This window comes from Coprinopsis cinerea (assembly GCF_000182895.1).
Source record: "Coprinopsis cinerea okayama7#130 chromosome 2 map unlocalized cont3.2, whole genome shotgun sequence".
Lineage (NCBI taxonomy): Eukaryota > Fungi > Basidiomycota > Agaricomycetes > Agaricales > Psathyrellaceae > Coprinopsis > Coprinopsis cinerea.
The window spans coordinates 256,312-278,760 of NW_003307543.1; the positions used below are offsets into that span (position 1 = coordinate 256,312).

General features: G+C 52.7%; 8 protein-coding genes across 8 annotated transcripts; 3 read left to right on the plus strand and 5 right to left on the minus strand.

The window, feature by feature from the left end:
* Positions 1-276: 276 nt before the first annotated feature.
* On the minus strand, positions 277-1,064 carry CC1G_10197 (hypothetical protein; the record flags this gene model as incomplete). The annotated part of the gene is made up of 6 exons (XM_001841148.2): positions 277-454; positions 516-541; positions 599-639; positions 694-810; positions 871-972; positions 1,028-1,064. The coding sequence occupies 6 exons, from the start codon at positions 1,062-1,064 to the stop codon at positions 277-279; spliced, it is 501 nt and encodes a 166-aa protein (XP_001841200.2).
* A 2,436-nt stretch (positions 1,065-3,500) lies between these two features.
* CC1G_10198 (hypothetical protein) lies at positions 3,501-5,273 on the plus strand (the record flags this gene model as incomplete). The annotated part of the gene is made up of 12 exons (XM_001841149.2): positions 3,501-3,656; positions 3,722-3,735; positions 3,803-3,956; positions 4,019-4,284; positions 4,363-4,403; positions 4,467-4,485; positions 4,541-4,568; positions 4,643-4,664; positions 4,723-4,758; positions 4,833-4,857; positions 4,925-5,132; positions 5,208-5,273. 12 exons carry the CDS (start codon positions 3,501-3,503, stop codon positions 5,271-5,273), a joined length of 1,035 nt encoding a protein of 344 aa, XP_001841201.2.
* Positions 5,274-5,642: 369 nt separating this feature from the next.
* CC1G_10199 (cytoplasmic protein) lies at positions 5,643-8,923 on the minus strand (the record flags this gene model as incomplete). Its single annotated transcript, XM_001841150.2, has 8 exons — positions 5,643-6,331; positions 6,409-6,598; positions 6,740-7,001; positions 7,112-7,602; positions 7,671-7,692; positions 7,766-8,026; positions 8,086-8,324; positions 8,534-8,923. The coding sequence occupies 8 exons, from the start codon at positions 8,921-8,923 to the stop codon at positions 5,643-5,645; spliced, it is 2,544 nt and encodes an 847-aa protein (XP_001841202.2).
* Positions 8,924-10,607: 1,684 nt separating this feature from the next.
* On the plus strand, positions 10,608-15,007 carry CC1G_10201 (vacuolar membrane protein; the record flags this gene model as incomplete). The annotated part of the gene is made up of 11 exons (XM_001841152.2): positions 10,608-10,649; positions 10,702-10,779; positions 10,924-11,100; positions 11,196-11,318; positions 11,379-12,059; positions 12,132-12,365; positions 12,483-12,643; positions 12,796-13,000; positions 13,109-14,413; positions 14,502-14,677; positions 14,788-15,007. 11 exons carry the CDS (start codon positions 10,608-10,610, stop codon positions 15,005-15,007), a joined length of 3,402 nt encoding a protein of 1,133 aa, XP_001841204.2.
* Positions 15,008-15,304: 297 nt separating this feature from the next.
* CC1G_10202 (hypothetical protein) lies at positions 15,305-17,095 on the minus strand (the record flags this gene model as incomplete). The annotated part of the gene is made up of 5 exons (XM_001841153.2): positions 15,305-15,370; positions 15,607-15,627; positions 15,725-16,358; positions 16,480-16,684; positions 16,789-17,095. The coding sequence occupies 5 exons, from the start codon at positions 17,093-17,095 to the stop codon at positions 15,305-15,307; spliced, it is 1,233 nt and encodes a 410-aa protein (XP_001841205.2).
* A 1,585-nt stretch (positions 17,096-18,680) lies between these two features.
* On the plus strand, positions 18,681-19,133 carry CC1G_10203 (snodprot1; the record flags this gene model as incomplete). The annotated part of the gene is made up of 1 exon (XM_001841154.2): positions 18,681-19,133. One exon carries the CDS (start codon positions 18,681-18,683, stop codon positions 19,131-19,133), a length of 453 nt encoding a protein of 150 aa, XP_001841206.2.
* A 1,012-nt stretch (positions 19,134-20,145) lies between these two features.
* Positions 20,146-20,749, minus strand: CC1G_10204 (hypothetical protein; the record flags this gene model as incomplete). Its single annotated transcript, XM_001841155.2, has 4 exons — positions 20,146-20,213; positions 20,279-20,404; positions 20,462-20,600; positions 20,672-20,749. 4 exons carry the CDS (start codon positions 20,747-20,749, stop codon positions 20,146-20,148), a joined length of 411 nt encoding a protein of 136 aa, XP_001841207.2.
* A 736-nt stretch (positions 20,750-21,485) lies between these two features.
* CC1G_10205 (hypothetical protein) lies at positions 21,486-22,109 on the minus strand (the record flags this gene model as incomplete). Its single annotated transcript, XM_001841156.1, has 1 exon — positions 21,486-22,109. The coding sequence occupies one exon, from the start codon at positions 22,107-22,109 to the stop codon at positions 21,486-21,488; it is 624 nt and encodes a 207-aa protein (XP_001841208.1).
* Positions 22,110-22,449: the final 340 nt, after the last annotated feature.

A 22,449-nucleotide genomic window follows, 5' to 3' on the forward strand; every position in this document is an offset into this window, starting at 1 on the left:
GGAGATAAATAGGTCGGCTCTCGAGTGAATAGTCCAGTAAAACAAGCGCCCACCTTGGAGGGTCAGCGTTCACAGATTAGATGGAGTTAAAACAACTTCGAAAGCAACATACAAAAGCCAGGAAACTACATACAAAGATACCAAACAGAAATACTAATATACAAGTGAGGTTCAGAGAAAGTAGGGGTCATTTCTAATGCAGGCTGGGAAACGTCAGTCATCGTGACAACAATCGAGGTGAGGGTGAAGTTGGCTACCATGGCCACATTAATTCTTCTAGGCTCGTGGACGGTAAGGCGTGGCCATAAATGGTTGACTCGTCGTAGTACCACTCCACTCCCAGGTCATAGTAGCCCTAGGCTCATTCGTGCCAAAGCCCATCTGCTTTCGGGCTCCTTCTCTGAGATGGAGAATCATTCGAATAGATAAAGTGCTGTGCGCGACTGCTTGAGGTCTAAGCCAGGAGGTGAGAGTTCTGGCTTTGGGACTGCAAAGAGGTGAACGATGGAACGCACGGTGCTAATAGGAAACGATATCTTGACTGGAAAGGTGACCGGTCAGCTAGCTCTCCCTGGTCGGATTCGAAGGTCCTACTCACTGGAAGGAACAGGGCTGCGACAGCATTTGCTATGGACATGGCTAGAAAAGCCGTTATTCCGAGGTGCCAGACGAGAGAACAGAGCAGACTCGTACCTGACAGTATTACAAAATAGATCGCACCATCGCGATAGAAGATCTTGATCAGGCGTCCCGTCTCCCTTTCAGTCCAGTACATCCGGAACCCATAGTACAAGCAGAGAATCATAGTCACTGGGGACCTCGAGGTTAGCAGGTCCTTCCCAGCAGCACCAAAAGCAAAGGACCGCTTACTGAAGCCGCTGTACAGAACGAGTACATAGGCAATCATGATAAGCTGGCCTTCAGGAAGCGATGAGAAGCATCCTGGAGGAGTGGGCTGCGTTGTGACTTCCCCTAAATTCGGTCGTGAGCTTTGATTAAGGTTCCAATGGTAGGGAGGGAGACGCACAGGTTCCGAGAAAGACGTATCGACCCAAGAGGGTCATGGAACCCACAAAAACGGCCTAAAGATCATAAATCCTTCGTCCTAGCGGAGAAGAGAGGACCTACCAAACCGTTAAAGACAATGAACGTCAGGATCCATGGACTCTGCCCCGAGAGAGCGTAAACCCGAATGTACAGGACGCCTAAGGAATTTTTCCTGTGAGCACTGGGATTCGTTGTCGAGGTAGCGAGTAATGTGACGACTCTCACCCTCGGCAAGCCACATGCACGTCAGAACACCCACTGCAAACAGGCCTCAGGAACGCAATCCACATCGTTAAGACGGAACTAAACGCACTGCACAGAACGGCGAACGTGATTCGGCATACCTATTCTCCACCTCCCGCGTCACTTCTAACCCTCCACGCCGAAAACATGTTCACTCACTTCAGGTGCAGGATCTTCGACCAGATTATCTGAGTCCCAATTCAATGACGACAGCACGGAGGACGATAGCAACAGCGACACTCACAGTAAAGAGAGAATGGAATGATAAGAAAAGGAAATATCCGGTTGACGAGATATAGGATCTTCACAAACCCCCACCGCACTGGCCAGACCAAGGAGACCTGCGAAATCGCCCGAGGATATCAATGATGCTGATAGTCAAATTCGAAGGAAACATGGAACCACCTCCAGATCCAGCGTTTGAAGGTATTCTGCGAACTGCAGTTTCAAATAGGAAATGGGATATGAGAACGGAGAGGCGGCGGACAAGTGGGACGGTGAACGGGTACTCACCAACAACGTCAAGCTCGCCACTAGTGTCGAGAATTGCCATTCATTAGACTCCAGCGGCCCAGTTTGCACATATCGTTCAGTACTACCCACCAGCGACGACCTATGGGGATAATACTTGTCGGTCAGAGTTTCAGAAGCCATGCAGAAGGTAAGAACACCAAGAACTGCAAAAACTCACAACGTTCAGATACATGCTCTTATAACGAGCTTTAAGCTCTTCAAACGGATCTAGCACATCCATGGCATCTAATCCAGGAGGGTTGGGGGGTTGGAAAGGCTGCGTTCAGCGGAACGAACCACGTCGAGAGGGGAGAGGATGGGAGTTGAAGGTGAGAAAGAAAGACCGACGACGAATCCATCCAACCAACGGAAATAAGTGCTTAGAGGGTTGCCATTATGCTTTTCGAAACCGCGCCCCTTTTGATCCACTACATCGGGTCGCGACTCTGAAAATTGTGGGAAGGCTCTCGTACGCGTTAAGAAACCAAAGAGGGCGCTTGATATCTCTGGGCAACGAATTGGCGGTGGCACCACTCTTAATCCGACATTCGCCCGCAGCGCTTGACCTTTGAAATTGGAACCGCACCGCATTCCTGCACCCCTGGTCGATCGGTCCATGGCGAGGAAGGGGAAGGAGGAGAGCAGGACGCATCGCTATAACGAATTAAGTGTGACTGACCGCGAAATGCGCGAATTGGCTCTGAGGAATCATTTTGAATCCGCTTGGTGTCGATGTGAAGCGCTCTCGAGCGCTCTCAGGCTGTTGGCTTCACGACCCCTATATTGACTCCTAAGTTGCGCTCCCAGGGCGCCCCGATTGTACCAAACGCGGATCATTTGACCTATATTAGTCGTATCGTAGCATGGCATAGCAATAGAGTTTGTCAGTGAGAGATTCGAATGGCAAGAGTCAAGAGGGGTGGAAAGAAGTCAGAACTACTGAATGAACAGAACACTCCCTCCTCAGGACCCCACCACGATGGAAAATCAACTCGAGCTTAAAAGTTCGGTGTTTTCCGCGATTCGCTCGGGACTATCCACGGTCGTCGGTCAAACCCGCTACTTTGATAGCCTTTGATAGCCGGAATGAATGCGGCGATCGTTCTGCTCCGTTTGCTCCTTGGCCAGGCCACTGAGGACGCATTCCTCCAAAGTTGCCTTCACGTAACCAGCTGTGAGCAGGTGCTCAAGGTTATGTACTGTATGTATTCCCTTTCGCACCCAATAGGAAATCACGCACTTAAAAAAAACATCCATATTGACATCCGATTCAGATGTCATTTGTCAGACTCAATACTGTCGGCGTTTGCCTTCGCGTATCCAATCCTCAAGCTCAACACCTCGAGACAGTTGTGGGGTGCCCAAGCCTGAGTATATATACTCCTCCAGTGACAGGCGAGGAACCCGCATCAACTAAACCTAAAGCAGACCAAAACTCGCATTCTCGAGAAATTGAGGGGGCACCACAATCCTGATTGCCGTAATGCACTGTCATTGGCACGGTTCACACCGACGAGCACCAGGCACAGGCTGGAAGTATACATAGTCAAAGTAAGGGTCGACTGGGGCGGGTCCGCATCTTGGTCATCACCTCCACCTCTCACAACACCTCGTCGAGGGGCATTGACTGCCCTCAGTCCAAGGCTCAACTGTGCTCGAGTCAGGCTCAGGCTACAAGTGTGCCCCACTTGCCCGCCATGGCCTCAGGCCTTCCACCCAACTTTCTCTACAGCACCGTCGGAGCGGTCTCAATTGGGTCACAAGTCTCGATGTTCCTCTTCGGCATCGCGTCACTGCAAACATACATGTATTATCAGCGCTTTCGGGACGACAAGTGGTATCTCAGGCTGACGGTGCGTCGGGACAGTCACACTTGATTGTTTTTATCCAGACGACTGACTGCCATCGTCCTTTCCAGGTGGCTGCATTGTGGTGCGTTCATACAGGGAACTTGGGTACTTCAGCAAGGAACTCAACTGCTATCGCCGCGCGTCTTCAGGGTCCTTCAGCTCGGCCATTCAGTATGCGTCGTCGGAGAGGTTTACAAAGCAACGGTAGTGGACTGGGGGGATCGCACCGCGCTCTCCCGTTTACCCTCACCCTTCCTCAAATCAGCTATCGCCGCCGCCGCAACCATCACCTGGATAGCGCACGTAAGTCCTCGTTTGTCAAGGCCCGCTCGACTAATAACCCACTCACACTTTCACCCTCCAAGACCTTCTACGCCTGGCGCGCATGGTGCCTACTCCCCGGCCTCTGGCGGTACCTCGGTCCCTTCGCCGTCCTGGTAACGACTCTGCGGTTTGCAGGGTCGACAGTCGTAGCCGTCAAGTACTTCCAATCGAGAAGTCACTTTGAGGCGATGGCGGCGTGGGGGTGGCTGGTCAAGACTATCATCGCCGCTGGAGCAGTTATTGATCTCATGCTCGCCGTTGCGATGGTGTACTTCCTGCATCTGCAGCGTAGGAGGATTTTGAAGAGGTAAGTCACCTCGCTTTAGTAAAGGGCGACATGGCTCATTCATTCACCCTTGCTCATCTACCTGTAACCTTACCTCAGGTCGATGCGGTTCATCACTCGGCTGATGCACTATACGATAGGTAAGTCCAACACTCTCCACGCTGGACTCTTGATAACCCCCATGACTCATATTTGAATCAAAGGAACCGGTCTATTGACGAGGTATGTTCAATCGCGATTCCAAGGAGCGACACGCAAGTACTGAAAGGTACTCGAGCATGGCTGCAATTGCGTTTGTTATTGGGGTAAGCAAGGCTCCTTATAAAGGTCTATCATATTTCGGGCGAATGGCGCACTGACACGACCCATCCACTGGCAGATGAGTATCGAGAAACGGACGAGTGAGTTGCAGTAAATTCATACTTGGAGTATGAGGCACAACTCGAACCATCATTATAGCATACTGGGTGGCCATCTTCACCTGCCATGCGAAACGTACGTGTCTCATAAGTTCATACCTTGTATATTGCGCCGCCAGTGCTGACACTCGGACTGCTGCTGCTCTTCAGTGTACTCTAACAGCGTCCTCGCATCGTAAGACTCAACCTATGCTCGCAAATCATCTTTCACTGACCTGACCGACTTTCTTCATTCCTCTCAGACTCAACTCCCGCGAAGCCCTTCGCGCGATGTGGAGGGAATGGGAAACCATGGGCGACCTCTCAGCCACTCCCGGGGTAATCTCCGAGACACAACTGCAAGCCGTAGCGCCCAGGAAGAGCATCAGCAACGATGTTACCTTCATCACGACGGCGATGAAGACGTCGTCTAGGACTAGTAATTCGAACGTCGATGATCGCGCTAGTATGGTGAGTCCAACTTCCATGTTTCGGGGCGTTACTCTTTTTTCATAAGTTCCTGAATCTTCGATGCGTTATGTTCAGGGATACCAAGATGAATTTGGCGACCTCGATACGAAACCACCGACTATGCGGGGCGGAGATGATTGATTGATCCAACTTGTATCATATATCGTAGCGTTGTGTACTGTGAACTTTTATACTACTACTTACTACTACTACTATGCCATCTCGAGCGCGTCCCCGGGAAACTACTGTGTACCCCTTCCAATGGGACCACTTTCAGGAGTCCTTTCCTTTCCTTTCTCATCACGCCATTGAACGCCCTTTCTAATATAGTTTTCGCTCGTTTGTACGGTAGTACGTATACCTTATATGCTGTCTTTTGGTTTCGAATCTTGGCTCACGAAGCTGGGTTGGATTTCGCAGTTGTACAGAGTAAATATTACCCTTCGAGTTTGATTTCTCCCTGGCCGGACCTTCGAACAGCCTACATAAACAGGATACAACTCCCACAGCCTAAGTAGGATACGACCCCAACGTAAACAACATCTGCTTCTGCTTGCCCTTCTTCTTACCCTTCCCTCCCCCTCCTCCGCCAGCCTGGGGTGTAACATTCTCGTTCGTCTCGGCTTCCGCACTCGCACCCGCGCCGGTCCCTTCTCCCGCGCCAGGACCACTATTCCCATTCCCATTCCCATTTGAAGTATTGACGTTGCCATTACCCCCACCGTTGCCGTTACCACTGCTAGCCTGAGACCCCTCCCCGGTGCCCCACGCAGGAGCAACAGGCGCAGCAGGCACACCCAAAATATTCCTCAACGACACATTCCCACTAACAACCGGTTTAGCCCGCGTGTTCGTACTGGTCGGTACGAGTTCTGGGAAGGCCGATTTTGAGAGTGCGGGTGGAGCTCTTGCTCTACTTCCACCTGCTGTTCCTCCTCCTCCTCCACCTATTCCCCCAGCACCACCGATCCCAGACCCAGATCTGGCACCCCGACTCCCGCTAGCAGCAGCAGACGCCGTAGCAGACCACGGCGTCGTCCTCTGCCCACCTCCTCCACCAGGGCGGTACCCCGCCCCACTCGACGAAGACGAAGCAGCGCCGAGCGGCGGGAACCGGTCAGGCGGGCGCGGGGCGGGTGTGAGAGACGGGAAGGCAGAGGTGGAGCTCGTGCTCGGGGGTGGTGCCCAGCCTGGAGGACCTGCATAACCAAACCCCATCCAAATCCATTTTTTTAAAAAACTCCAATAAGGAACTAATGATTTAAACATGACGTACCTGAACCTGAAGGCTGCGACGAAGAAGAAGACCCAGCAGCACGAGCCACACGGTCCCACACCTGTCTCGAGGACTGGTGCGACGTACGCGCCGCAGTCGAGTTTTTGGCGTTGAGGACGCGGCCAGAGGTTATACCCGCCCACCCACTTCCTACTGCATTAGGTACTAGGTCGGGAAATTGGCGACGTTGCTGTAGGCGACAAGAGACGGGGTGTATCAGTAAAAATCGTCCAATATATACCCTTGGTTGAAGAGACGAAAAAACGCTCGAAACAACCGACACAAAAAAACAAAGCCCCCAAAACCCCAAAATCCAAATCAAATCACCCACCTCAACAGCAAACCCCCTCCACTCCCTCAACACCTCAACCCTCCTCTCCTCCTCCCCCTCATCCAACAAATCAACAAACGCATTCACAATAGACGCCGTCGAATCTAAATTCCTCTCCAACACATTCCAAATGGTCAAAATAAAATCTTTGGCGGTGGATTCGTTGGTCATGTAGGATCGAGAGGCGGATTTGACGGCGGGGATCGCGGTGGTGGGGTTCTTGGAGAGGTGGTGCAGGCGGTCGAGGAAGGCGGCGTGGCGTCTGTGGGAGGAGAGAGAGGGGGGTTAGATTTGGAGAGAGAGAGAGACATGGAAGGATAGACGGCGGAGAAGGCGAAGAAAGAAAACGAAAGAAAAGACAGGAAGACGTACTCAGCAGTAGCAGGATCAACATTCCTCTCCGGCGGCGAAGCAGGCCGACTCACAGCAGGACTATTCCTATTCGGCGTCGCACCCTGCGACCCACCCTGCTCGCTCGCACCACCCGTAGTCAAACTACCGCCAAACGCCGCCCTCCGCGCGTTCGCGCCGCGTACTGGGCCAGCCTGCGCCTGCGCGGGTGTGGGAGCAGACGCCGAAGTCGAGGCTTGAGGAGGAGGAGGAACAGAGCGTGATTGGTGTTCGTCTCTAGCTGCCCGATGATCTTGCTGCTGTTGTTGCCTCCCATACCGCCTCCCAGCATCCTCAAACGTAAACTCGGCCTGCACGCGCTGTGCGTTCTTCCGATCCCGCGCACTCATATCCGCTCCGTGCTCCTCGACCATATGCGCTTGCAGATCGAGCGGGGTGTTGAACACTACGAATTTTTGCGCGAGACATTCTTTGTGTTGGCAGGGGTAGTGGGCGGTGTTGAAGTGCCGTTCCTATAGGGGAGGTGGGTGGGTGGTTAGTTCGAGGTTGGTGGGAGGGAGGTGGAGAAGGGAAGACGTACCAAACTTTCATAATTCTGGAAACTACACAAAACAATTCGCACTAATCAACACCTTCCCCCAAAAACTGCAAGATAAACAGAGAAAAGACACGCACTACTGATCCCTAACTTCATTCCTCTTACAAATGAAGCACTCTTCATGGCGTTCGCGCATGTGCGGGTAGAGTTCATCGCTGCTGAAGAAGCATTCTCGGCAGAACTCGCATAGAGGGTGCACGCCGCCCTCGATTTGGTCGGGTGGTACATCCTTTTTGGAGCCCCGTTGGTACATGGAGGGGAGGTGCAGTGGGAGGAGGGAGGGTGGGTACAACGCGAGTTCGTGCGCGAAGACTTTTTTGTGTCTGATACATAGATCACTACAGTCCTAGTTAGCTATCGTATCCCATTATTGAAACAGAAGAGGAGTACGACGCACCAAAGCAACTTGCCATGCGACGCCCTAATATGCAACTTCAAATCCGCCCACCCATTCCCGATATAATCGCAATCGGGGTCGGGACAGTTGAATCGGAGGAGGATGAGCGTTTCTTCCATCATCTCGCGGCTTTCAAAGTAGATTTGGAGTTTGGCGTCGGTGAAGGGTGTGGATTCGGGTGGGAAGGCGTCGAAGGGTTGCGAGGGAGAGGTGGTGAAGATTACTTTTGGTTGGGGTTCCTAATGGTGGGTTCATTGTTAGTGTCAGGTGGTGGGTGGGTATTGATTGGGAGGAGGGAGGGTGAGGGTAATGGAATACGAATACGATAAGCGAAAACCCATTCAAAAGATTAGATGGATCCACGATCAAACAAAAACTAGATAACACACACCTTACAAAAAGTACAATCCGTCTTCTTATACAACGCGCGCAGGCGTAGAGCACAGACATGGCATGTCCGGTGGTTGCACGCCGATACCGAGTAGTATTTGACGGATTCAGCGCAGATCCAGCAGACGTCTTGGTCGCCGCCTTCTGAGGGTTCTAACCCGGCTCCACTGACGGCTGTTTGGGATTGCGCTTGAGGATCAGTCGTCGCTTCGTCTACGGGATTGTTTGATTGCAAGGGATCCTTTGGAGTAGAGGAGTCTTGTGCTTGGGCTTGAGGAGCAGGAGTAGAACGCGACCCTCGACCACCACGATGGCTCCCGCCTCGACCACCACCGCCTCCGCCTCCTCCACCGCGCTGACCCCTCCCCCTCTGCCCGCGTCGTCCCGTTCCTCTCGATTCGCCGCTTCCTCCTCGCGCTTGGGTAGTCGGTGTCGCTGAAGAAGACATTGTCGGAGTGTATCCTAGGTGTGTGGATGTGAGGGATCTCGAGAGTGTGAGGAAACGGGGTTTGTTTTTGGTTTGGCGGTACAGGAGGTTTTCTGAGTCCTACTATTCTCGTCGGGACCGCCGGTGTGCCGTGATCGGCCATGGTAAGGGTTGAAACTCAGATGGTCGGAGGTTGTTGATGATCGGGGTGGGCCGCAGCCGGGATCGGCAGGTGTGAGGCGCGGGTTCGAACCTCGGTGAGAGCGATTGCTTTAGTATGCCTCGATTGGAGTTGCGTAGCTTACAGGGTCGGTTCAAAGCTCGTTCCATCTCAGAAAACATATCATGTCGCTCAAGGGTCCCATTAGGCGGTTCACAGCTCAGCTCAGCGATGATTCGGGGTTCATCCTACGCTCGGAGGATGGAGTACATAGTCGTGGACCGCGCGTTGGGACCCGCATTGCATGATTGAGATTGGCAGCTCCCAGTGGGCAAGCGACGCTCGCGCCGCATGGTTGCGCGTGGAGAGGAAGACCCTGGGCATGATATACGTCAGGGCTGCGTGCGTATACATCGCCATGCGCAATGGGCACCCCTCTGCCTGCTTCCACCTCAACAACGGAATCCTTTCCTTCAGCACAAGATTTGTCACTCTTATTCAAGTCTCTCCTCAGCCTGTCCGCGTCTCCACTGAGAGTACCAACCACTCCCGGCCCCGCACAAGCATTGACCCGGCAACTGAAAATGTATCCATATTCGAGGACTGAAAGAGTGTATTGTCTGTCGCTGCTGCTTCTATAGAAAAAAAGGAACACGCTATCTCTTCGGGGCGCTACGCTTCTAGTGGTGGGCCTCCTTGGCGATTTGGGCAGCGTAGGGGTTGCGGGGGTCCTGGCGCCATTCAGCGGCTACAAAAATGCGTGTGTGTCAGTAAAGCCGTCACATCACATAAAATCTCAGAGAAGAACGGACGACCGGGGGGGGGGGGGGGAGCAGAATAATGGGCGATGGGCGGAATGGGGGAGAAGTAACCCAGTAAAGAGAGGAAACGAAACTCACAGCGAACACCGGATTGCTGAGCACCATAGACGAGGTACATGGTAATGCTTCCAGCGACCATGAAAGGCCAGAGGGGCTTAGCGATCTACACCACCCAATACACCACCAACCACCGCCACCAAAAATAACACAACACGAGACAAGACAAGACCAACCCGTCAGCACCTCCAACAACACAAACACATTTTTCGTCAACGGAATACACGTACGGGAGTAGGCCACTTGCGGAGTCCGAGGAAAGCCATTATTCCAACTTTTGGATATCTATAACACCGAGAAAGAGATTAGGTTTGAATGAGTTGATTTGCAGAGAGAGAGGAGGAAGGAAAGCGTACCGGGTGGTTATAGAGGGAAGGTGGTGGTGAGCAGCAGGTTACGAACGTCGGGCGAGACCGCCACGCTGGGTGATTTGAACGCGTGGGAAGGGGGTGCTGTATTTGGTAGGTGCCTTGATGGCTGCCGCCGCAGTGAAGCCCAGGGTGAGCTGACCGTGAGCTTGGAACGCGACGTCCACGACTTCTGGGACGGCTTTCTGCGACTGCGACAACGACGACTGGAGGGAGGCTCTGGCATTGCATGAAGGAGAAGGAGAGATTCTCTTGATATACATAGGACCAGCGGAGAGAGTATCTGGATACTGGATACGATGTCAACGACGAACGCAACGACGAGCAATGTAGCTCCTGCCGTACGTCCTCTGGCCGCTGCTCCAAATCCAGACTTATGAATCGGTTCCATAGTGGAGGCAATTCTCCTTCTTCGACGTCGTACCCGTCAAAGACCCACACGACCTCGACAGTTCACCTTACATCTTCAAGGTACGCACCCTCCCAATCCTAGATCACAAGCCTCCAACTTGGGCTCACCACCGACATCCTATTGCCCTCAACACATATCGCTCCCAACACATAACACATTCACCATCTATGTGCATACCAATCACCCTATTCTCGATGATCTAGGTTGCAACCGAAATCTCCACCATCGCGCCCTCCTCAGCGGGGATGCTCGTAGCCGACATCCACGGCAGCGTGCACCTGCTGAACCGGGACTTTGAAACACTCAGCAGCTGGGTCGCGCATACCGGCGGACGCGTTACGCATATGGTTGAGCAGAATGGTATTCTTGTTACTCTCGGGGTGCGTTGTGTTCTTGTTTTTGTTCTTGTGGTTATGGTTATGGCTATACCTATAATACTGGCATTATGTTTGAGAATGAGGCTAATCAAGTCTAGGAAGAAGACACCGTCAAATCGCCCCTACTCAAGATCTGGGATTTGGATAATAGGGATAAGAAGAACGGCGCGCCTATCCTCCTGCGTTCCGCCAAGGTGCAGCAAAGTAACCGGCCGCATCCTGTACGTCCTTCCCTATTCCTAACACACCCCAAATAACCAACCCAAATCCCTTGCTACTAGGTGACTACAGTAGCATCCTCCTCCGGCCTAACCCACCTGGCCATCGGCCTCGGCGACGGCACCGTCATCCTCTACCGCCACCTCGACCAATCCCTCTCCTCCTCCTCCTCCCTCACCGCCCTCCCCAAAGCCCGCACGATCCACGAATCCCCCACCGAGCCCATCACCGGCCTCGGCTTCAAAGAGCCCACCGACGACACGCCCTCCACCCACCTCTTCATCGTCACCACCAACCGCGTCCTGACGTACCAGGTCTCTGGCCGGGGGAGCGGCGGTTCGCCCGTCACCGTGGACGAGATCGGTTGTGGCCTGGGGTGCGCGACGATGGATTGGCGCGCGAGGGATATCGTCGTCGCGCGCGACGAAGCGATATATCTGTGTGGAACAGACGGCCGAGGCGCGTGTTATGCCTACGAAGGCGTGAAATCCTCCGTCCACACGCACCTAAGCTACCTCGTCATCGTCTCCCCGCCGTTCTTCCCCAGCGCCTCTGCCGCCTCTGCGACCGTGCGCAATTACGTCGCTCGGTCGGGGAGTAATGCGAATGAGACGGATATCACAAAGGTTACTGTGTTTGATTTGGAGAACAAGTTGGTGGCGTATTCGGGGACGTTTAGGCAGGGTGTGAGGGAGGTGGTGTCGCAGTGGGGGAAGGTTTATGTTCTTTCGACTGATGGGAAGGTACGTTCTCCTCCTCCTTTACCACCTCTTTGAAAACCCATCTAACCACCGAACCCCCACCCCCACCCACAGCTCCTCTCCCTAGAAGAAAAATCCACCGCCTCTAAACTCGAAATGCTCTACCACAAATCCCTCTACGTCGTCGCCCTCAACCTCGCCAAGACGCAAAACCTCGACGAGACCAGCGTCGCGGATATACACAAGCAATTCGGTGACCACCTATATGCGAAGGGTGATTATGATAATGCGATGCAGCAGTATATTCAGACTATTGGGGTTGTGCAGCCTAGTTATGTTATTCGGAAGGTGCGTTGCTTTGGGCTGTACTACTGTATACGCATATGCCTGTGTTGGGGTGTTTGGCGGATGCTTCCAGGGATACTTACTGATTGACCCTTGGTTTATGGTGGTGGCGGTGTGTAGTTCCTAGATTCGCAAAGGATCCATAACCTGGTGACATACCTCCAAGAACTGCACACCCTCGGACTCGCGAATTCGGATCACACAACGCTCCTGCTCAATACCTACACCAAGCTTAAAGACGTCGCCCGACTTGATAGTTTTATCAAGGCCGAATCTCGTCGGTACGTCTCTTCTCTTTTATCTTACAGCTCTCTTTATCTGACAGTGCCTGGTAATGTGCTAACGACCTTTGACATCGACCATAATAACCTACGACATCGACCTAATGACCCTTTATCATCAACCTAACGACCTTTCGGCATCGACCATGTAGATCTGACACCGGCCACGGCGAAGAAGAGCTCCCGTTCGACTTGGACACTGCGATCCGCGTGTGCAGGCAGGCGGGGTACTTTGAGCACGCGTCCTACCTCGCTCGGAAGTACGAGAGGCATGAGGATTATTTGAGGATCCAGGTTGAGGATGCGGGGAATGTGAAGGATGCGTTGGAGTATTTGAGGAAGTTAGGGCCTGAAGCTGTACGTTCTGTTTTCTTTTGCCTTTACTCTCGCCCTCTCTATCTCGCTCGGAGAAAGAGAATGAGAAAAGCAAAGCAAGATGCTTATTTCACTTTTTGTTGATGATAGGCGGAAAGCAATTTAGCAAGATACGGCCGCGCGATGCTCGAAGCTCTCCCAGAAGAAACAACACAGCTTTTAATCGATTTATGCACCAAATCCCCTTCCTCCCTCGACCCGGACGCCGCCGCCAACGCGCCTTTGGCGATCAAACAGCCTACACCGACCACCGCAACCACAACCACCTCCTACCTATCGTACCTAGCCCTGAATAGGAGCACAACGGTACCGACTGTGGTGTCGTCTTCGGAGACGCAGACGGTAGCGGCTCCGCCTTCTCCGTCGATTAAGACGCTTAGGGCGGAGGGTGCGTCGGGTAGGAGGGATGGGTCGGTGGATGGTGCGACGCCTCCGCCTTCGGGTTCTGCTTTTGGTGTCTCGACTGCAGTCGTAGGCGCCAATGTCGACGTGGGCACCGCCCTCGCTCACGGTGCCGGTGCGGGCGCAGTCAGCGGCCTCCCACCCCGATCCTCCACTGCCCCTCCCGAACCACCCGCTGGCCCCCCACCAGTCCAGCGGCTTTCGCCTAGCCTTTACTTTTCGCATTTTGTGGACCATATGCAGCAGTTTGTTGTGTTTTTGGAGACGGTTGCTGTTAGGCGGTGGGGCCAGAGTGTGGATGATCGGGATAACAGTGGGGAGGTGGGGGTTTGGTCTGAGAAAGGACAGGGGCAGGGACCACAGGAGAACGAGAACCAGGGCGCTGAGGATACCCACCACCTCGACGACATCGCACAAGCGCAAGACCGACAAGACCAAATCGCCGTCTGGAACACCCTACTCGAGCTGTACCTCACCCTCCCCGCCAAAGACAACGAGAGCGATCGGGCGGTATTCGATGAGTCCAAGATGCGCGAGAAGGCGTTGCGCGTTTTGCGGAGTCGGGAGATCCCGTACGACACGACGCACGCGTTGATACTCTGTTCCACGCACGCGTTTACAGACGGGCTCGTCCTTCTCTGGGAGAAACTCGGTATGGTGGAGGACGTGTTGCGGTTCTGGATTGACAGGCACAACTCGGATCCCCTCTCCTACCCCAACGCTTCCAACAAGGTGGTGGAGAATTTGATGCTCTATGGACCGCAACATCCGAATCTTTATCCGCTTGTGCTGAGGTTCCTTACGTCTACGGAGGAGTTGTTGAGGAAGCATGAGGAGGATGTGAGGGGTGTGTTGGAGGTTGTTGGGGAGGAGGGGGTTATGCCGCCTTTGGCTGTTGTGCAGGTACTTGGGAGGAATGGTGTTGCGAGTGTGGGTCTTGTGAGGGAGTGGTTGGTTAGTAGGATTAGGGGGATGAGGGGGGAGGTGCAGAATGTGAGTGATCGTTTTATAGACTTATTGTTTCCTACCCGGCTTGACTAATTACTTGGCTAACTAACTACTTTTTGTTTGCACCCTGCAGGACCAAGAACTAACCCACTCGTACCGCCTCGAAACCGAGTCCAAGCTTAAACTTGTCAAGGAACTGTCGGATCCTGACCAACCACGCGTGTTCCATGTGACGAGGTGTTCAGTGTGTCATGCGCAGTTGGATTTGCCGAGTATACATTTTATGTGTGGACATAGTTATCATCAGCGGTGCGTTGCTTTCTTACGTATATTTTCTCTTTTCCTCTTTTTCGTTCTGGGCAAGACAGGGCTGATATGCTGATCCACCATACCTTGACTTGAATTCCTTTCCAAAACAGATGCCTAGGCGACAACGAAACCGAATGCCCAACCTGCATCCAAGAACAAAGCGTTATCCGCGAGATTCGGCGTAATAATGAAAGGTTGGCGGATTTGCATGATGTGTTTTTGTCCGAGGTGAGGGAGAGTGGGTTTGAGGCTGTTGCGGAGGCGTTTAGTAGGGGGATGTTTGGGAGGGGTGGGTCGGAGGGGGAGGGGGTGCCTGTTGTTGTTGGTTAGGGTTGGATTTAGGTTCAGGTGAGGGAGGATGGGGGATGGTTGGGAGAGTGGAGGCCTGGGGGATGGTTTTAGAGCTGGCGTATGGGTGGTTGGTGGGTGCTAAGGGGGACGAGGGAGATGGAGAGGTCAAACGGTTTTGATTAATTACTTACCTCGCTTAATTGGTGGAACTCGGGCTTTAGGCTATCAGTGCGGGGTATGAGTGGTCTTGCGAGTGTCGGAGTGTGGAATATATTCGACCGTTTTCTTTTTGCATGGATGGTTGCTCGTGTGGGTGCCCTGATCGTAGGATGGGATTCAGACTTGCTCTGGTGGACGTCTTGTGTGCTTGATCAACGTGTTGGTGGATTCGATGGATAACAACTATCATGATATTTCATTGACGCCCATCGAGTCAGGAAGGGAAGATGGGTATGATATGTACTACTACAACTACTGTACAACGAACACCATGTGGTGCGCGAAGGGAGAAGAACGAAGAACAAGAATGTCCCAAATGAGTGGCGAAGAAGAACGAAGGAGGTCCATGATGCCGTGATCAACAGATGCAATTCCCCAGTAATTGCCTATCCCTGCGAACTAGTATCTAGGCTGCAAACCCGCCACAGACGGGACATTCGCTGGTACGCGAATGGAATACTGATACGCAGCGGTAAGGTCCCTCGCCATTGGCTTCTCCGACCTACGATAACCTGGCTCTTCCAAACCCACACTCACTTCACTCTTGGGGGTAGCAGCAGCAGGCGTCTTGGGCGTGCGCATATTAGCCAGATGCAGCCCCAAAGAATCAAGCCGGTTATCAGAGTGCCTCCTTCTGCCCTCCAATTCTGATGAAGCTTGCGTCGTACCGAAGGATGTGATAAGATGCCGCTGGGGTTGAGCGGGCGAGTTGGTGTTGGAGGCGGCGAGCGAGGTGAGGTCCTCCCAGTTCTCCGCGTTCCCGAATTCTTGGTACATAGGCTGTTTGGAGGAGAGGGAGCTGGTGGTTGAATACCGCGGGTTTCCGGGCGTCTCGTGGATGATGGAGACGGGCGGTGCATGGGACGAGGTTTCCGGCCTTCGACCGAAAGAAATTAAACCGCGTTTGAATGACCATCCTTTGAAACTTGAACTTTGGCTGCCTCCTGCCTCGGGATCGGTGGAGCGGGAGATGTCGACCTTGGAGTGGACGGAGGACGAGGCTGCGCGCATGCGCGATCGAGAGCGGAAGTAGAAGACGAGGATGATGGCTGCGATGATGATGCTCCCTCCGATGCTCCCGCTGATTATGGCGGCGAGTTCTGCGCCGCCTCGTTGTCTCTCTGCGGGTACGCCCTCTGCATCGTATGACATGCGATTGCCCTGTCCCCGACTGAATACAGATTCCAACTTGGTGAGGAAAACATCGGCGTCCTCGGAGTCATATCTTGGGTGTATGTAGTCAGCACCGCTGGTAGTACGGTTTCAAAAAGGGAGGGCGGTGGTTCACGTACGTGTATTCGGCGTAATCAAAGTTGACGTAGTTCTTTCGCTCCTGGGTGAACGGGAGGACTTTGATTTCCAAGCGATGGAAACTAGGGGACAGGTTCTGGTATGTGATAAGAGGGACCTGGTAGGAGAAATCATCGTCGCGGCTCCCCGCAGCATGCCTCAGTCGGTACTCCAGTGCCCCGTCGAGGGTGACGTCGCACTCGGTCACTAAATCGTTGGCCAGGGTGAAGAAGGCGGTGATAGAGGTACCTTCGAGAGTGTGTATTTGTCGGCGATTCTAAGGAAGATAAAGGTGATGGGATGGGACGCACCGAAGAAGTCGATGACGATTGACCTTGGGGTGTTACCCCCGAACTCCATGTTGTTGCCGGTGTAGGTACCTTTGAAGGCTTTAACAGATTCAGGCTGCTTCTCTGGCGTGTCCCCTCCGTTTTGGCTGTTCCAGTTTCCGTTGTTGGGAGGATAGAATGCGATACGAGCAAGCGCGGACTGGCCGAAGAATGGAAAAGGATTTATATCTGTGTCTGCGTCGTCGATCTGCCCTGTAACGTTCCTGCCGAGGGTTCCAGTGAAAAAGAAGATGAAAGAAAGAAACACGATCAACGCGAGGGAGGCCATGGTCCCGGATCGAGTAAAGAATGGAGAAAAAGAGAGAAAGAGAAAGAGAGAAAGAAGGGTAAAAGAGAAATGACCGGCAAGATGAGAAAGACGAAGGAATGGGGGGGAAAGCTATTCCATAAGGCAGAAGTCGGGGATTTATACCCTTGTTGAGCAGAATGTCATGCTCTGGATGATCAGTTACCTTCATCAAGAGATTTAACGCCTCCAACAGCAGGATGTCACGAGAAGCACCGCACTCCATTCCTCGACCAGCCAAAGAAGATACGAAGCGGGTAATCAAATCAGTGCAGATGGGCTTTGGACGGTGGAAACACCTTGGTTGGTGATTCGCTGATGATCAAGCTCATTAATAGCGTTATCAGAGCGGTGCAAAGAGGATAATAGGCGGGAACGTACCTCGAGTAATGCCCGTGGCTGGGAGAGTTACTCCGGCTGATCACAGCACCGACGAGTTCAGCGGGGCAATTGAACGGTAGCCACGACTCATTAACTCGCCCGGGGTCTATGCTCGCTGGAGGTATGGGAGAGTTACCTGTTTGTTTAACTATGGCTTTTGACATGGGTACTAGTAGAGAAACGAAGCAGAACACCGCAGGTAATGTCGACAACTGATCCCACACGGGTTGTAGACAGCTCACGAGTCATGTCATGTTCGATCAAGCTGAATTGAGAAGGGGACATCCTCTCGATAGGTTTGGGAGATTACCAAGTGCCAGTAGGGATGGGGACCGAGAGAGCGCCCAAGCGCGCCCACTACACAACGGTGGGGCTGAGGTCAAGTAGGACTTTGCTTACGAACGCCATGAATGGACCTCGAACATATTTCACGTGTATTCCCATCGCTCACGTGGAACGGGCGCCAATCAAATCCACAAGGAGCGCTCAGTAGTAGCAGCGTCGGCCTGTGTCGAGGAACTCGAAGAATCCAGGTCCTGTGTAGGTCAGTCAGCTGACTCTGTCCAAGACAAAAGAGAAACGGACACCCTCATTCAGGCACTCAGGCTTATTCCAGTGGCTGAGGGATAACGATCGGGTTTCGTGGGTACCAGGGACGAGTGATTGCAAACGCTGAGGATTTTACGGTAGAGGTCGTCACCAAGTGAGCAAAGAGTAAGGGAAAAGCATACATGCACAGTTCTGGGCTTCTCCAATATCAGCCCTGGATGGGTATCATTACGAGACATGGTTTGACAGTCACTCAGTACAGAACATACTGAGTAGGCGGATAACGGTCGCTTCCTTTTTACCTCTGCAACTTGAGGGAGCACGCATGTACATAGATACAGACCTCTGCCTCTTCTTCTTCTCTTGGAAAGGTGTTCATAAATAACCTCACCACGGAAGGAAAACGATTGCGGTCTTCTCGGATGGCCATTGACTCCGTGGGACAGCATTACTACGCGACTACCCCAATTCACGAAAGGTTATGAAACCACTTTCTCAGAATGCTATGCGCAAAAACATAGTCACTACATCTGCAAATACGAGCCAAACTACTCTCAGAAGGTATAAATACTTAGCAGCTCTAGCACGTTAACCTCCAGAACTCAAACACCTTTGCAATCACTTCGGCTACTTCACAATGCTCACTAAACTCGTTCTCGTCATCTCAGCTGCAGTCACCGCTGCCCTCGCTGGACCTCCTCTCGTCACTACCATCCGGTACGATGGCGCCTACTGCAACGCTGGTGCCAGTCTCCACACTACCGCGTGTTCCACCGGTTCCAACGGCTTGATCACCAAGGGCTACTCGACCTTTGGCAGCCTCCCCACCTTCCCCAGGATTGCCGGTTCCATCCTCGTCGAGGGTTGGAACTCGACCAACTGCGGGGGCTGCTACGAGCTCTACTATGAGCCTACCAATGGCGCCGGCGGTCGATCTATCTATGTCACCGCTGTCAACTCTGCGCCGGAAGGCTTTGTCCTTTGCACGGACACCTTCCTCGACTTCACCGAGGAGGAGATGGGCACCGTTCCCGAATCCATCACTGTCGAGGCTAGGGCCGTCCCTGCCTATGACTGTGGCTTTGAGTGAGCTTGATGTGCTTACGGTACGTTCTGGACGCCCTTTACAGGCGCTATGATTCTGATCAAAGAAATCTATAGCCCAGCGGATGGGACGCTTCTGTGTACATGTAATGGTTTCTGTCCACACTGTCTTGCCAACGGAACTTAGTGCTGTATACGAGATACCTCACATACGACTGACGCACTACCTGTACATTCTTTGTGAATTGAATGGAGCCTTTAACGCTTCGTATCCTCTTTTTTGTCAAAACATCCCCGTTTGGCTATGCCCGAGCAACTTGGAAGTACGAGTCCTTTAAACCAGCAGTTACATACGCGGAGCCGCTGGAGATGTCAACGCCTAACGAGAGAGTGTAACGGCACGTCTATCTCAAGACACCGCAGACTGCCTCTTTTCCGTGTTCCAGAGCTATTCTTGCCCCTGAGATCAGCGCGAAGTTCAAGGTCGCCGATCACAATGCGTATATGGGTCCGTGTTGGAGTACTTGATTGGCACTCCCTCTCCGCTCGGAGGGTCTGTATGATTGAAGAGAAGTCGACAAGACCACAAGGCCCCCTCGAGCATGCCCGATAAGGTGGTTTGGAGACGTTCCTTACCTTACTTCTTCCCAGAACTGCGGCGGCCCTTGACATGGGCGCATCTCAATTCATTCCTACCGCGGAAGAATATCGGGTACTTTTCGGAATCACATAAGTTAGATAAAAGGACGGTCAGAAATAGCCTTTCGTTGAGTTTTTGGCTGCTTAAACAGTGCGACTAACATCATCTGTGCGTAAGGCGGCGTCTGGACTGAGAAACCTCACAGCAAGGCCTGTCATTAGATTCTTATCTAGTCTTCGTCTCACTTTCCCTCCGCCGATCACAAAATATGCAACCAAGCACGCTGCGCAAGCATAGTGATGCAGTACCGAGCAACGCATCACTCTTTCGGAGAGGATAACATGATTCATTGAGCCCATCCTACCCGATCCATTGGCCGTCCGTTTCTGTTCACCGTGAGTCCCCCTCATGCCAGAGCCTATTCAATTTGTACCTGGATAGCATCTGGGACGGCGGGGATTCCAGCCCAACGATCTTTCACCCAGACTAAGAACGAGTCATTCGTCAATTTATCATCTTTCCCACTGACGAGATGAGAACTTGGAACTCACTCTCTTTCGTGATTGGCTTCGAGGCGAAGTCCCTGAAGTTTCCTGTTTGAACCGCCTGGGACTCGCCAAACGCAACCGAGAAGTGGGAGAGGGCGCTTCCGCAAGTCCCGCAGAAGACGCGAGTGACTGGACAAGATGAAGATTTAAATAAGTTCCCTTGAAGTCCTCTTGGGGAATGCTTACCAATATTTCCACTAGGAACCTTCGCCTTGAACTCTTTGATACTAGGCCCCTCAATTTTCACGTCCTTTCTGAGGGCAATGACGTTCGTTGCAAAGGCACTACCTGAGGTCTGCTTACAGTCCCAGCAATGGCAAAGAAGCTAGGATGGTGTAATATTATTTAATAACGCGACGCATGCGACGAACAACTCAGACCAAAGAGATTTTTTACCTGGTCCTTATAGTTCTCCCCGTTCTCGATGGTGACCGTAGACTGTCCACACAGGCACTGTCCTTTAAGAGCTGACATTTTCGTGCGATAGATTGAGGCTGTTTGAAGTCAAGTTGTGGCGTAAATAAGAGCCTGGTCTGCGAGCACCGAATGAAACGTCGAACGGGAGGGATTCTGCTTGATATTTATACCTTTATCTGCCGCTGCCTTCTCCTGTCAGAAACGGAGTCACGAGTTCTACTCGTGAAGATTATTAGTTACCCTTTAGGATAGAACAGCGTACGCACTGTGCTGGAAGCGGGTCACGCTTTCCAGCTCATAGATATCCGTAAGCACCACCTAGGAAAAATCAATTGATTTAGGCTCAAGTACAGCACGTTAGTGCCCCGTGGGCTTCTGTACAGTTATTTCGATGCTTCTGCTGACAAACGACTCACGATATAAGTTGTAACACAGCACAACCGTGTCCTATTCCGTTGTGAACATGCCAAAGAAGCTTCTCCTTCAGCTCAGTCCCGACTCCCCGTCCGCGACTAATCCGCCATGAGGCGTTCACTCCCTTCTCTGGGCCTAAGGCAAGGGTTGCAGCAGGCCCGTATCAATCCATTGTTAATAGTAAAATATTTGAAGGGTCGAAGGCCATCCACTGGGAAGTGAGAAATATCTAGTAAGCCGCACGGTGACGGTGTTGGTGTAGAAGCCACTTTGATCATGTGCTCGAGTCACGAGACATATTCGACATACTAAAGGAAATATATGACTCTGTAAATTGTGCATCTACTGCCGACGGCAATCGACGATAAAGTAACACAAGCTAAGCAGACTCAACGGCCTCGTACCCGGCCAACACATCCCATCTCTTGGCATCGTAATGTCCAAACGCCACCGCTGTCGCATTCTCCACCTTGGGAAGCTTCACCGTGCGCCTGACGCCGTCTGCGTCCTCGTATGCGAAGGCGTCAGGGAACGCACTGGTCTCGCAACTTCCTCCAACAACATCGCCCCCGTCCTCGTCGTTATTGATGTAGATGGTGCGTCCTCCTTCCTGAACTTCGGTAACGTTGCCTCCTGGTCCGCTGACTACGCGACCGTTCCCTGCCACCCACATGGCCCCGCTGTAGGTCTGGCCCCAGGCAGGCATACAGACGTCACCTGGCCCATAAGAGAGGGCCCAATCGGTGGTACATCCGCCGTTTTTGTAACCTCGGGCTGATGATCCGTTTGGGAGTCCGTCGAACGCGAGTGACCATCCGTATACAGTAGTATCGTAGTGGGCGAGGCAGACCCCGGACGGGGGGTTGTACCAGATGACCCCCACGCCAGCGCAGGTCTGCTCGCTCCTGAAGGCCCAAACATCTACCGCCGCGACTTGTGCGGTGAGTGTAAGAAGGAGAGCGAAGATAGAGAGGAAGGTTGATTGTTTAAGAGAGTAGATCATGGTGTTGATCGGGAAGGCTGTTGAGAGTAGTGGTCTAGCTCTGGTTTAGCTGCTGGGGCCTGTATCTTGAGAGGCTCGATGCTGTAGTCCGACGGTGCTTTCTTCAGGCTTTATACCTCAGTCTACAGCGCTCATAGGAGTATGCTAAATTCCGAATCGTGAAGATCGGGCAAATTCGATATCAGAAAACTCGTACTATTGTCCGAGGCTAATGAAATTTGTACTTTACACACAGCGCTCACTAGAAACCTATCGTGCAGGCGGTACCTAAGACCTTCATCAGTAGCTTTGATGAGCCAGAACGCTCACCGTTGGTCGACGGCCGGCGTTTGTGGGCACC